The sequence below is a fragment of the Lepidochelys kempii genome, chromosome 9, assembly GCF_965140265.1.
Source record: "Lepidochelys kempii isolate rLepKem1 chromosome 9, rLepKem1.hap2, whole genome shotgun sequence".
Classification (NCBI taxonomy): Eukaryota; Metazoa; Chordata; order Testudines; family Cheloniidae; genus Lepidochelys; species Lepidochelys kempii.
The window spans coordinates 42,058,667-42,072,459 of record NC_133264.1 but is presented as its reverse complement, the minus strand read 5'-3'; the positions used below and the strand labels follow the sequence as shown (position 1 = coordinate 42,072,459).

The window sequence follows — 13,793 nt, the reverse complement described above, 5'->3', positions numbered from 1 at the left end:
TTAGGACACTGCCAGCCTCTTCTTGGAAAGGAAGGACATAAACTTTGTTCCCACCATGGCAGTATACTGAGGTGTTAATGGGCTGCCAGACTAGACTATAACTGGGCCATTCTAAAAGAGTTTAACTGTATGTATGTATTGTTTTACTTGGGGATCCTTGTGTGGGAAAGAATGTGTTCTTAGACCATTTTTGATTCTGAGTCCTTTTTTCCCTTGTAAAAAAAGTAGAATGCAATTTCGCCCCAATGACACTTTTACAGCTGAAAAATTTCCATAACTTACCTCATTTGCTTTAAACAGCCCACTGCATATTCTCTCACATACTGGTCCGGATAATTGAAATCCAGCAACTCTAACGCTTCTCTAGGAGGCAGTTTTGACCATATTTGAAGAAGAGCCTGAAGCTGTTTTAAAAACAAGAATATCTATAGTCAGTCACCTGTTCAATATATAGTTGAGAAATTAGATGGGCAGATTTTCCTGATGATAATTATTTGGAATAGTAATGTTAACAAAAGGAGAAGATGATTATGGGGTTAGCTGGTTGTAAAACTAGAAAAACAATTTTGTGAAAATTTTCCCATTTTTCAGCTGTCCTTCTGGGGTTCTTTTGGTGGAGTTTTGTTTTCTGAAAACCTGGTTTTCAGTAAGTAAACAGTGGTTTTAGCAAACAAAAATTCAGATAACTAAAAATAAGATAAGTGTTCTAAATGATTTCAGTAAAAAAAGTGTAAAGTTTTGGGGAAAATTTCTTGAAAACATGAAAATTTTGATGAAAAATATTTTCACAAAAAATTTTGGTTTTTTTAACAATTTTTTTTTTTTAGGGGAACAGAAAAAAAAGCTTTTCATATTATACATTTTTGCCCATTCAAATTATGCAGCACATCTTTGGATGTAATGTGACTGCTCTGTATTAATGTCACTTTGGCTGCGAGCATAAGTGACCCAGGGAAGAACACCACAGTGAAGGATGATCCTATAACGGTGTGCAGATGACCTGGGTACTCAAATTCCATACACAATCCCTGCTACCAACATAGTGGGAAAAGGAAGCTATAGCCCATAGAGCTAAAGCTACAGAACATGGTTAATGAGAAGGGGGCATGGTCTGGATCCCCTTTGCTATGCAGATCCTGGGTTAGATTTTCACCCCCCGAAAACGATCAGAGCAGCCTTCAGTCTAACAGACCACAGGAAAGAAAAAATATGCACACCACCACAAAGATCAGGGCAGTATAAATGAAAGCTTTAACCCAACTCAAAACAGCACCCCTTTACTTTGGTTCTGTACATTTTAGCTGTACTCTGGGATCTGACCCTACAAGTTTAAATTAGTCATCCAGTAAGGTGCACAATTTTCCTGAGGGCTACTTTTGTTAAAAATATACATTTCATCTTTATAAGCTTCATAGTAATGTTTAGAGGTCCCAAACCGGGATCCCATTGTGCTAGGCACTGTATATATACACAGGAAAAAACTGCACTGCTCCACAAATAACAGCATAAATATACAAGACTAACAAAGGGGGGGGGAGAGAAAGGGAATGTAGAACCCCATTTTAGAGATGCAAAGCTGAGGAACAGACAGATTAAGCAACTTGCCCAAAGTCACATAAGAAGCTCGTGACATAACTGGGAGTTGATTCCAGTTGCCTTAAATCACAAGACTATCCTCCTTCCCTAATTCATGCTACAGCTGTAGTATTGATCTAAACTGCTATATGCCTGCAAACAGAAGCATTATTTCTCAAACTGGTTAAGGGACATGTATTTCTATCATTTGAAAATATGAAATATTTATTAAAATAGCAAAAGTTGACCCACTTCTAGCTCAGTGTCACCTATGAGTGATTAGTAAAAGTAATGATGTTTTACTGCCCTTGCTATTTTTATCCCTTATGGTAGATCTAGCCCTGACCAAGTATAAATGAATAAAGATCTGTTAGTACAAGAAACACTAGAGCACGTATTCGAATAATTGAGGAAATAGATCTATAAAAGTCTCTGAAAAGAAGTGATCATATTATCAGAATACTGTTTTGCTTTTATTAAATTAAAATATAGGCACTTTTAAAAATTAATCTGCTGTCTGAAAATACCTTTTTCTAAGGCATATATCCATGTGGTAGTGAGACAGTAGGTCTTGTCAGTGTTAAATCAGCAACCCAGCGGGAATGTAAATGGGATATCAACACTACATTTTTTTTTTAATTTTTCTTTAGTGGTAAGCAGCATCTATACTAAAAACCCTTCTTGTTAGTAGGATAATACAAATATTTCATAATAAGACCACTTATTCAGTAAAAGCTGAATGATGAAAATAATTTACATGTTCTCGCTCTGATTAGTGAATGCTTTTATCCACAAAGTGATACTTCCACTTTCCACAGCATGTCAGATCAGAGCTGAATGGCTTCACTCAAATATGCCAAATGTGCACTTATTTTGTAATGTTAAATTTTCAATGATGGCCTTGGATAGTAATTAAGGGGCCACACTCCATGCTGATTTATATCCGGTGCAATCTCATTGACAGGGTTGGCAGGGATGCAGAATCAATTAAAAAAAAATTAGCTCAAATGCCCATGTTACAATCCCTGAGGAAAAAAATCAATGTTTCAGTCAGTGAGGTTATTTTCAGTAACACAGACTGATGAGAAGAACTGATATTTGTAGGCTTCAGAAAGATTGAAAGATAGTACAAAGTTTATCTGGAATATAAATACTGCTTCACCACAGAAATGTATATTTAAACTACCTGATGTACCAGACATTCAGCCCAGAGATGGGAATATCAAGTCATACTGTTTCCCTCTGTCAGGGAGCACCATGACATAGGAGCTGAAGTACCAGTGCTGGAGCTCTACAAATATACCGATGCTGATGCACCAAAACAGGTGCTGAGCACCAGCAAACACAGGTACTGAAGCATTGACAGCACAGGCTCCTCAACGCTTAAACACCAACACAAATATGCCAGAGCACCAATGCAGGCGCTGAACCATCAAAAGCACAGGGACCTACATGTTGAGGCAGATAAAAATCCCAGATGCCGATATGTCATGGCTGAATGTTGATCTCAATGGTACCTCTGGAAATCAGGACACTTATTAAAATGTACAAATATGGTTTTAGGTGCTCAATTTTAAGCAACTAAGTTTGAAAATTACAGCCCTATCCTACCCAAATCTGAGCTCAAGTAATTATTTAAAATATTAATTTCCTACAACTTAGACTATGACTGCATTAAATTGTTAAAATTAAAGACAATGGTTATTAAAGCAGGAAATGTTAACTGATGTGACCTTAGAGGAAGCAAGAGCTAGAGATGACTTGTGAAAGAGCCAAGAAAATTCCAAAAGTACAGCCTGCTCTTGTTTACGTTCCTCCTCTGAATCTGCATTAGGAGGGAAGTGTAGGCCAACTAGCTCAATGTCCCAGGTGAGCATCTGCTGATCAAAATGTGAAGGTCAAAGTACATCAGACGTACTAGTCACATCTGGATAATTTTTCCTTTCTTAAATTTATTTTTTAAAAGCACATCTGGAGAACAATTAGGACAATGGGGAAGTTTATTTGGAAGTTTTCCAAACATTTAATAATCCTTAGATCTAAAATACTATATTTTTATTTAAAATGTGCTCGTTTCAATATCAACCATGTTAAAAAACACAAAATAAAGCAAATCAGTGCATAAAAAGTAAATGAGATTAAGCACTCATTCCTGTGACAGAAAGGCTATATTCACACTGCAGCTGGAAGGTGAGATTCCCAGTGCGGGTAGACAGACTCACGCTAGCTCAGCTTGGGGTAGCACACTAAAAATAGCTGTGTGGAAGTTGTAGAACTGCCAGTGGCTCATGCTACCAGCCCAAGCTCAGACCCAGAGGTTGGGCGGGCTTGGACTTGGGCAGCTAACCTGAGCTAACGGCCATTCCGCAGCATCCATACAGGCACAATAGCTGAACTCGAGCCAGTGAGAGTCTGTCTATCCCTTGCTGGGAATTATATCTCCCTGCTGAGACATGCCTTAGAATCTCACATACATGAAGACAATACCAGGAGCATGACATCAAGAAGTGAGGATTCTTAACTCTCAGTGCTGCTAAGGTTCTAGAAGAGATACAAAAAAGGATTGAATGACACCTGAAATCCGATTGGTTTTTATATAGGTTTGAAACTCTTGCTTTTCACTAGGTAATGAACACATGCATCCCAAATTCTTTCCAAGTGAGACTGCTTTACCACATTAAGTAAAACAGTTGAATTAAAAACTCAATATTTTTATTTAAAATTGTTTCATGTTTCAAAATACCCAATTGAGTTGTCTTTTCTTTCTCTCCTCCCGGAGGGTGACATTAGGCTTGAATAAAGACCGGGAGTGGATGTGTCATTACACAAAGTAAAACTATTTCCCCATGTTTATTTCCCTGCCCCCACACTGTTCCTCACACGTTCTTGTCAACTGCTGGAAATGGCCCACCTTGATTATCACTACAAAAGGTTTTGGTTTTTTTTCCTCCCTCTCCTGCTGGTAATAGCTCACCGTACCTGATCACTCTCTTTACAGCGTGTATGGTAACACCCATTGCTTCATGTTCTCTGTGTATATAAAATCTCCCCACTGTACTTCCACTGCATGCATCCAATGAAGTGAATTGTAGCTCACGAAAGCTTATACTCAAATAAATTTGTTAGTCTCTAAGGTGCCACAAGTACTCCTTTTCTTTTTGCGGATACAGACTAACCTGGCTGCTACTCTGAAACCTGTCATCCTACTGAGAGTGGATGGGTTAACTTGGATGATCTGTTTAATAGGATCTGGCATCTGCTTTCTGCGCACACATTCTCTATGAATCCCACACTTAACCAAGTTCTCCCATCCTGCTGCTGGGCCACGGTAAGAGCCCTTGATATTGACGAGGCACTTCAACAACAATAAGGGCTATTACTTAAGACAAATTAATTCTGGATAACTGTTCTGCTGTAACAGTTACAAGAATGTAGTATGTAAAAGAAATAGTCAGTAAATTAAATTACATTATTTTCTGAGAGTTTCTGTTGGTCTATAGTGTTTTATTTGCCATTTTCAGAACATCTAAAATAATTCATGACAGTAAGATGGTCTGCTGTTAAAAATATTACACTATTTCTTGAGACTAGATTCTGATTGCAAACAGCAAAATTTAAAAACACCCAGAAAAGTAGTTTTGATCACATTTAGTGACAACAGCTGTTTTTTTGCACCACATGTCAGACTCAGTGCAATGTCTGTTGCCAGTAAAAGACATTATTCAAACCTCTAATGCCAAGAAATTACTGTATTTTACACAGAGGGAATTAGTTGATGCTGTTGTGATTGTCCTTGGCCATAGTATTTATTTATTTTAACATTGGAAAACATTAACGACTATAAGATGCAACTTTAGAGGTTCTACCGTACCTCAAATTTTTGGAATTCATAATTCATACAAAAGTGGAAGTTTCTCCCCTCTAAACTGGTTTAATATATAGGCCTGTAATGAGGAATCATAAGTAATACTTTATCACTTTTGTAAAATATACTACAGTATATTCATTAAGACATGAATTATTATAATCAATACTGCTAACTACAACTGTGAAATTAAATAAGCTAAATACATTTTGGGATGCATTACTCATGCTTTATTGTTTGAATTATTTTCCAAAACCCAATTCAGGAAACTAAATAATTTGACTATGTCCTTTTAATATCAATCAAAAAATTGGAAATTCAGATGTTCATCCAAAATGCTTCAGTATTTTTTTAAAATGTGCTTCACAAAGAGAGGATAAGCGGCTTATCTATCCATCTTGCTAGTATTTGTAACCTACAATTTTTCCTATCTTTATTTTGTACTAATATATTTACTGTGTATAGCTCTGGAAGTCTTATGTGCACAAAATGTTCTTTAGATAAAGAAACCTTCTTAAAATACATGGTGTATGCAGTTTTAGTAAAACTGATCCGAGTGCAGAGGGACCACACAAGGTCCTGTATATACCACATAAGTGTGACAAACCTTTAATGAATATCTTATGTGGTGCCTGAGACCTGGCATAGTTCCCCTGTATGGGATCTATTACAACCTAATCGAGTAAGGGTCCTGTTCAAACAACTGTTTCATTTTTAATCCAAAATGAAGTTATATTATCCTGAAAAAGAGAGGTTTTTAATAATTATTTTTCTATTTTTCCATTCAGCACAAGGTCCCTGCTACATGTCTGAGGCAGCGTAGAAGGTATGTACAAATATGTAACAAACATTCATGAACGCCACACAATATTTCTTTATGGGCCAAATATGATTTATAATTTTTAAAACTCATTTAGCCACTGCCACGGGGCTAACTCTCCCACCTTTCTACCACTAAAAGGCCCTATCCAAAGCAGATCAATATGATTCTGCTGCATTGGGCATAGGGTGGCAGGATTCTGGGACTACATGCAGGGGAGCCCTTGACTTCTGAATGCCAAGAAACTCAGCTCTTTATCACTGAATCAGCATAAAAGGAAGGCATGGGAGTGAGAGAAATACTAGTAGACACAAAGCTCTGTGGATTTCAGAGCCATTCCTCTTCATGGAAGTGTGGTTCAAGTGCTGCGGATGCTATTGCAGCCACAGAGTATGGCCTGGAGGATTTCTTCCTCCCACTCCAGGGGACTCCACTGAGCCAAGCCTGATTTAAGAGAGGCATGGTGGACAGAATCTGCTCTTTATTTCTTATTCTTAATATAAATATGTAACAGAGCAATAAAAAATATACATATTTCGCAGTGAAGTATGCCCCCGCTTCACTTGCTCAGTGAGTAACTTTAGGCACATGAGAACTCCCATTGAATTCAATGGAACTATTCATGTGGATGTGCGCCTGCAGGAAGTAACATCTTAAACATTTTAGAATAGAAAAAACAGTTACCTACCTTTAGTAACTGCTGTTCTTTGAGATATGTTGCTCACACCCATTCCATTCTAGGTGTGCATGCACCCACATATGCAGTCGTCGGAGATTTTTGCCTTAGAGGTAACTGTAGGGTATCACCCCCTTAAGTGCCGCACTCATGTGTCACCGACCCTACTCTTTCTCAGCTCCTTCTTGCCGGCAACGCTGACGGAGGGGTAGGAGTGCGGTAATGGAATGGATATTAATTACACATCTCAAAGAACAGTTACGAAACGTAGGTAACCGTTTTTTCTTCAAGTGCTTGCTCATGTCGATTCCATTCTAGGTGACTCACAAGCAGTATCAATGGAGGTGGGCTCAGAGTTCAGGGTCTTGCAGCACTGCTCTGCCAAAGCCGGCATCGTCTCGAGCTTGCTGGGTAAGTGCATAATGAGACGCGAATGCATGGACAGACGACCAGGTAGCAACCCTGCAGATCTCTTGGATTGGTAGCTGTGCCAAGAAGGTAGCTGACAACGCTTGTGCCCTAGTCGAGCGTGCCGTCAGGATCACCGGCGGAGACACCTTCGCCAGCTCATAGCAGCAGCAGATGCAGGCCGTGATCCAGGATGAAATCCTCCGAGCAGACACTGGGTGACCTTTCATTCTGTCTGCCACCTCAACAAACAACTGTGTTGACTTATGGAACGGCTTTATTCTATCTAAGTAGAAGGTCAGTGCCCTCCTGACATCTAGGGTGTGTAGCCTGTGCCCATCATCTGACGCATGAAGCTTGCATGAAGCAAGAAGACGGGTAAATATACGTCCTTGCCAGTAGGAAACTGGAAACTACCTTTGGCAGAAACGCTGGGTGCAGTCGCAGCTGGACCCTATCCTTATAGAAGACTGTATAGGCCAGCTCTGAAGTAAGCGCCCTGATCTCGGATACTCTGCGGGCCGACATTGTTGCGACCAGGAACAAAACCTTCCAGGAGAAGGCAGGAAGCCAGAGGCTCAAAGGGAGACCCCATGAGCCTCGACAGCATGAGATTCAGGTCGGGGGGGTATAGAATCATAGAATCTCAGGGTTGGAAGGGACCTCAGGAGGTCATCTAGTCCAACCCCCTGCTCAAAGCAGGACCAATCCCCAATTTTTGCCCCATATCCCTAAATGGCCCCCTCAAGGATTGAACTCACAACCCCGGGTTTAGCAGGCCAAAGCTCAAACCACTGAGCTATCCCTCCCCCCATGGGATCTGAGTAGGATCCCAGATGTGCAGGCAGACACTCCAGACCTTTCAAAAACAGTGCCATCATGTCGTGAGTGAAGACTGACCTGCCTTGGAACAGAGGATGGAAAGCCGAGATAGCGGCCAGGTGGACCTTGGTCGATGACAGGAACAAACCTTGGAGTTTGAGGTGCAGCAGATTACCCAGGATCTCCTGCAGCAAGGCCTGCTCTGCCCAAATACACCATTCCAAGGCCCAGCATGTGAACTTTTTCCATTTGGCCAGGTAAGTCACTTTGGTGGAGGGTTTTGTGCTACCCAGCAAGACCTGATGAACATGGGCTGAGCGTGCCTGTTGTCTGCGCTTAGTTATGCGGTAGCCAAGCTGTCAAGTGCAGCGCCGCCAGGTTCAGGTGCAAAAGCCTGTGTTCTGGGACAGCAGATCTGGCCTGCGGGGCAGCTACTGAAAGGCTCAACAACATTCCGAACCAGTGCTGGCAAGGCCACATAGGGGCTATTAGGATAATTCTTGCCCTGTCTTGCTTGATCTTCACAAGGACCCTATGAATCATCGGCACTGGTGGAAAGGCATACATCAGTGGCCCTGACCAAGGAATGAGAAAGACGTCTGACAGGGAAACCGTGTCCATCCCCTGCATTAAACAGAACACCTGTTCTGCCAGGACACAAACAGGTCAACCTGGGGAGTCCCCCACCTCTGGAAAATTATGCTGACCGCCTCTGGATGGAGGAACAACTCATGGAGAGATGAGCAAGTCCTGCTGAGGTGATCCACGAAGACAGTCCTGGTTCCAGGCAGGTGCGCGGCTATCAGATGAATGGCATGTAGCACATAAAAATCCCAAAAGGCGGAGAGCTTCTTGACAAGGGGCCAAAGACCTGTCTTCGTGTAATACACATCATGGCGGTATTGTCCATCAGGAACTGCAGCACCTCGCCCTTCAGGTGAGGCAAGAAAGCCTGGCAGGCCAGGTGAACCACTCTGAGCTCCCTGATTTTGATGTGGAGGGCCAGATCGTCCTACAACCAGCGGCCCTAGGTGCTCCGCTCACCCAGGTGGGTTCCCCAGACCAGGTCCAGAGCTTCAGAGACCAGGGTCAGTGACAGGGATGGAATGACAAAGAGGACTCCCTCCAACACCAACCCGAGGTCCAACCACCAATCCAGGGATGACCTGATGTGGTCTGGCACCCTGACTACCTGGTCTAGGTGGTGCCTGTTGCAGACATAGACCAATGCCAGCCACGGTTACAGAATCCAGAGATGGAGATGAGCATGGCTGACCACGTACGTACACTCGGCCATATGGCCCAACAGCAGCAGGCAGGTGTGAGCTGTGGTGAGGGGGTGGTTCTTTAGGTCTGACATGGCCTGAAAACGCACTTCCAGAAGGAAGGCTCTGGCTCGCATGGAGTTGAGAATTGGCCCAATGAACTCTATTTGCTGGACAGGCGTTAAGGTGGATTTTTTCTTATTTATTAACAGGCCCAGGTTGCGGTAGGTGGAACATACCAGATTGTGGCTCCTCTGCGCTTCCACCCAAGACCTGCCTTTGATAAGCCAGTCGTTGAGATACGGGAAGATCTGGATCCCTCAACACCTCAGGTAAGCAGCTACTGGTGCCATACATTCTGTGAACGACCTCAGGGCCGAAGAAAGGCCAAAGGGCAGAGCCATGAATTTAAAATGGCGTCCACCCACTAAGAAACAGAGGAAATGTCTGTGACATTGGAATACGGAAATAAGCGTCTTTCAAGTTAAGGGCAGTATACCAGTCTCCCGGATCCAGGGAGGAGATGGAGGCCAGGGAGATCATGCGAAATTTCAACTTTCTGAGAGACTTGTTGCGGCGATGTAGGTGGCCTTTTGCTTTTGGAGTTAGGAAGCAGCGGGAACAGAACCCGATAGTGCAACACGTGCCGGGGCAGAGGTTGAGAGGACATTGAACAAGGTGTCTGCCTGCTCGACCATCCCCTCCACCTCTCGGCCCAAGTTCTTGACCACCCGTTGAAGCAGAGCCTGGTGTTCCTTAAAAATAGTCTGGTGGGCTGGCCCTCAAGGGTCCCATGACCGCCTCGTCCAGGGATGAGAAGGACTGTACCGCCCGGGGTAGGCTTCGGGTCACTGTCTCCTCTAGCCCGACCTCTGAGCAGGTCTCATGCATGGAGTCCCGTGCCGCCAGCTGTTGCTCCGAGGCAGTGGCAGATAAGTGGTGTAAAAGGGGCATCGTCATCACTGGCATGTCCCACGCACACCAGTAAGGCCACTGCACTGGTCATGGCCAAGGTGGTGCTGTAGACATCGACGACGCCTCAGGTGCCCATTCACGCCGGTGGAGTCTTGGTGGAGGGTTGAACTGCCTTTCCGTGCCAGAAGAAATCCCTTCTGGTGACCACGGTGGGGCCATTGATGCCTGTGTCTGCCTCCTGACTGTCGCTGCTGGAGACAGGTGTTTGGAGTGGGAGGATCGATGCCAGTATCGAGGAGACCACTGTCAGAGCTGGGGGGACTGGAATTGCGACGGGGAGTGCCCCCATGGGGCATGCGACTGAGATCTGTGCCAGGACAACCAGCAGGAGGGCAAACGGTGCCAATGGAATGGAGACTGGTGCCTCCCCCAGGCAATCCGTGTTGAGATGGTGGGGACCATGATCATGGTGCCAGTGACTGAGGGTGAGCCCCAGAGGATCTGGGCTGCGACGCCGGAAATCGGTGTCACAGAGATGGAGAGCACTGCCTTGTTTTGGGAGATTGGTGGTGCTCCACAGCCCCCTGAGGGGTCTTAGCGGCTGGCTTGCCCTGGTAGGGAGCCTTTGCTGCTTCCTGCAGCACGTGTGGTGCCGGTGGTTCAGGCAGAGGCCTCCGCTCTCTCAGCGCTGGGGGAGCTTGGGAAGGTGTTGATGCCATTAGAAGTTTGGGTCCCCTACTATTCCTCGGAGTCAGTGGTTGATCCTTTAAGGGGCTAATGGCTCCGACCAGGGAGGCACATCCACGTGGCTCCGGTGTGGCAAAGATGCCCAAACTGGGTCCTTTGCCTGATGCCCCGTGGCCTTTCTTGCCCAGTGTCAGGGAGCTGTGGTTCTTAGTTTTCTTTCTGGGCACCGACAATGGGGAGCGGTGCGGGGTGGAGCCCGGTGCAAGGGGGTGTGCTGTGCACCAAGGCCAAGGTACTAGGCGAGTCTTGGTGGGATGGCTCGGAAGCCGTACACAGGGCAGCCTCCATGAGGAGAACCCACAAACGAATATCCCGCTCTTTCCGAATACTGGGTCAAAATTTTTTATAAATACGACACTTGTTCTTCACATGTGATTCTCCCACGCACTTGAGGCAGCTGCTGTGGGGGTCACTTACAGGCATAGGCCTGTTACAATCCACACAGGGCTTAAACCCTGGAGACCAGGGCATGCCCTACCTAGGGCGAAGTCCTCGCTGGGACTCTTAACTTCTGACTCCTAACTACACTTAACTACTTAACACTAACTACTATAAACCACTATTTACAAGGCCCTAAGGCTCAAAGTCAGAAGAGACAAAACCGCTAGCCGTTGCTATGCAAGGAAAGGCACTCCAACTAACCATCACAGGAGATAAGAAGGAACTGAGAGGGCGTAGGGCTGGCGGCGCCTGATATACCAATGCATAAGTGCAGCACTCAAGGGGGCACCACAGCTGGACCTACGGATACTGCTAAGGCTAAATCTCCAACAACTGTGCACGTGAGCACACGCATACCTACAATGGAATGGACAGGAGCAAGCACTCGAAGAATTTTGTATTCCTCACAAATATAGCTTACTAAGGCTGCCAAAATACATTACTCAATCGTCAAATCATCCCCTTCTCTACATTAGCAAAGAGAAATACCACATTCCTTCCAGAAAGTGCACGTTAAGATACATGATAAATGGCTAAAATACACAAGGTTATATATATTATCTTAGGCATTTTATTTTAAAATATTTTTAAAATGAAGTGCCATAATGTCATTTAATCAATTTTTCTTTAATCTTTATTTCCAAATAAAAAAAATATTTTAAGTAATGTGGACCTGTCAATTCATTTCCTATAATTGTTTAGGCATTGACTTGTGGTGAGCATACCCCAAAGCCCCTTCCCTACATTCTCATTTTTATACCTGTTTAAATATTCTTAACAAACTAAGTAAAAACAAGTCAAAAGCTTAAAGTGAACAGTAGATGTGCAAGACCATACTGGAATGAATAAACAATGTGAGAGAATTCATGTGTACAAAAGAATGCAAGTGGGTGAAGAATCAGTGGGTGATGCATATGACTAATTTGGAGTTCATTGCTGTAAGCCATTCAACTGCAAGTTTAGAGAGTGAAAATCAAATTACTTTAATAGCTCCAAGAGTAACTTAAGGCATATTGGAAAGAAGGATATAATGGAAGAAAACAGATCTTTCAGAATAGTGCATAAGTTCTCCTTAGGCTCTTTGCTACCTAGACCCTGGGGTAACATTAAGTTTTTAACTGGACTGTCCAATCAAAAGGGCCACATGATGAGTAAAGTTGACAAAAGTTGTTGATGGTGATGGTGTTGGGGGTGAGAGTGTTTCCACACAGTGGATGAATGAGTTTCCCAGTCTCCTAAAAAAGGTTTAAGTTTTATACTTAGTAAGTGGAGGAGTAGCAGATTAGATTCAGATACTAATTGGAACACATGTTTATACTGTGATCATTATCCTCAATAAAAAAATAGTTGATTTTTAGCTCAAACATTTTAAAAGTAAATAGTTTCTCTTTCAAATTATTAGTATGGTAGGTTAGTATGATAGCTTACTATAATACTGCCAAATATATCCACAGATGACAGATACAACCTTAGTGTGATGGTCTCTAAAATCACAAGTGCCATTCAATGCACGGTTCCAGTAACAGTAAATTTTAAATAAAAGCAAACAGACATACTGCCGCAAGTATCTGTTTCTCTGTTACACTGCGTGTTGGATCTGTTAAAGCTGTCTGGGTCTGTATACTTTTGCCCTGCCCACTGCTATAGTAAGCTTTTTGAGTACACAGTAGGTCTAGGCAAAATTCCAGTGAAAATACAGAAATCCATTATTTTTGCTACATTTACACAAATCAGTCTGAGATACAGAAACATTATGACGACTATGAAATCCATATACTTTTCTGATACAAAGTTACAAACAACACTGTTCTACAACTTAAAAATTTAAATGACCTCTGTTACTAGATAGCTCCATAACAGAGGATCTCACATTATAATCACCTCAGAAAAATAAACATTTCATTCAGAAACCAGAATTCCACAAGTATCAGTTCATCTCAATAACTCTGAGGATATAGCAACAGAATTCAGGGCAATTATATACTCCACTAATACTAAACACTGGCAAAGTATAGTTTTTTAGTCATGAATCCAACTGTGCATTGCTATGCAAATTGAGGAGATTCACATGTTTCTACCTATTTTCAACAAGCATTACAGGACTAGGATTCTATCTGGGATGATGTGAAAAATGTAGACATACCACTTACAGTAATAAAACAGACTCGTATACCTATATATCTGATAGATTGAAACTAAAATGAGAATGACACAATGTGTTTGGCAAATCTTAGTTTGACATTAACATCAAAACCTGAA

General features: G+C 42.9%; 1 protein-coding gene across 17 annotated transcripts in view; it reads right to left on the bottom strand.

The window, feature by feature from the left end:
* PIK3CB (phosphatidylinositol-4,5-bisphosphate 3-kinase catalytic subunit beta) overlaps window positions 1–13,793 on the bottom strand; it is a 186,912-nt gene that overhangs the window by 39,748 nt on the left and 133,371 nt on the right. For all 17 annotated transcript variants that reach the window (XM_073360002.1, XM_073359996.1, XM_073359999.1 and 14 more), the window contains one exon: window positions 283–404. In XM_073360002.1, the coding sequence (XP_073216103.1) occupies window positions 283–404 (122 nt within the window). The remainder of the gene's footprint in view (window positions 1–282; window positions 405–13,793) is intronic.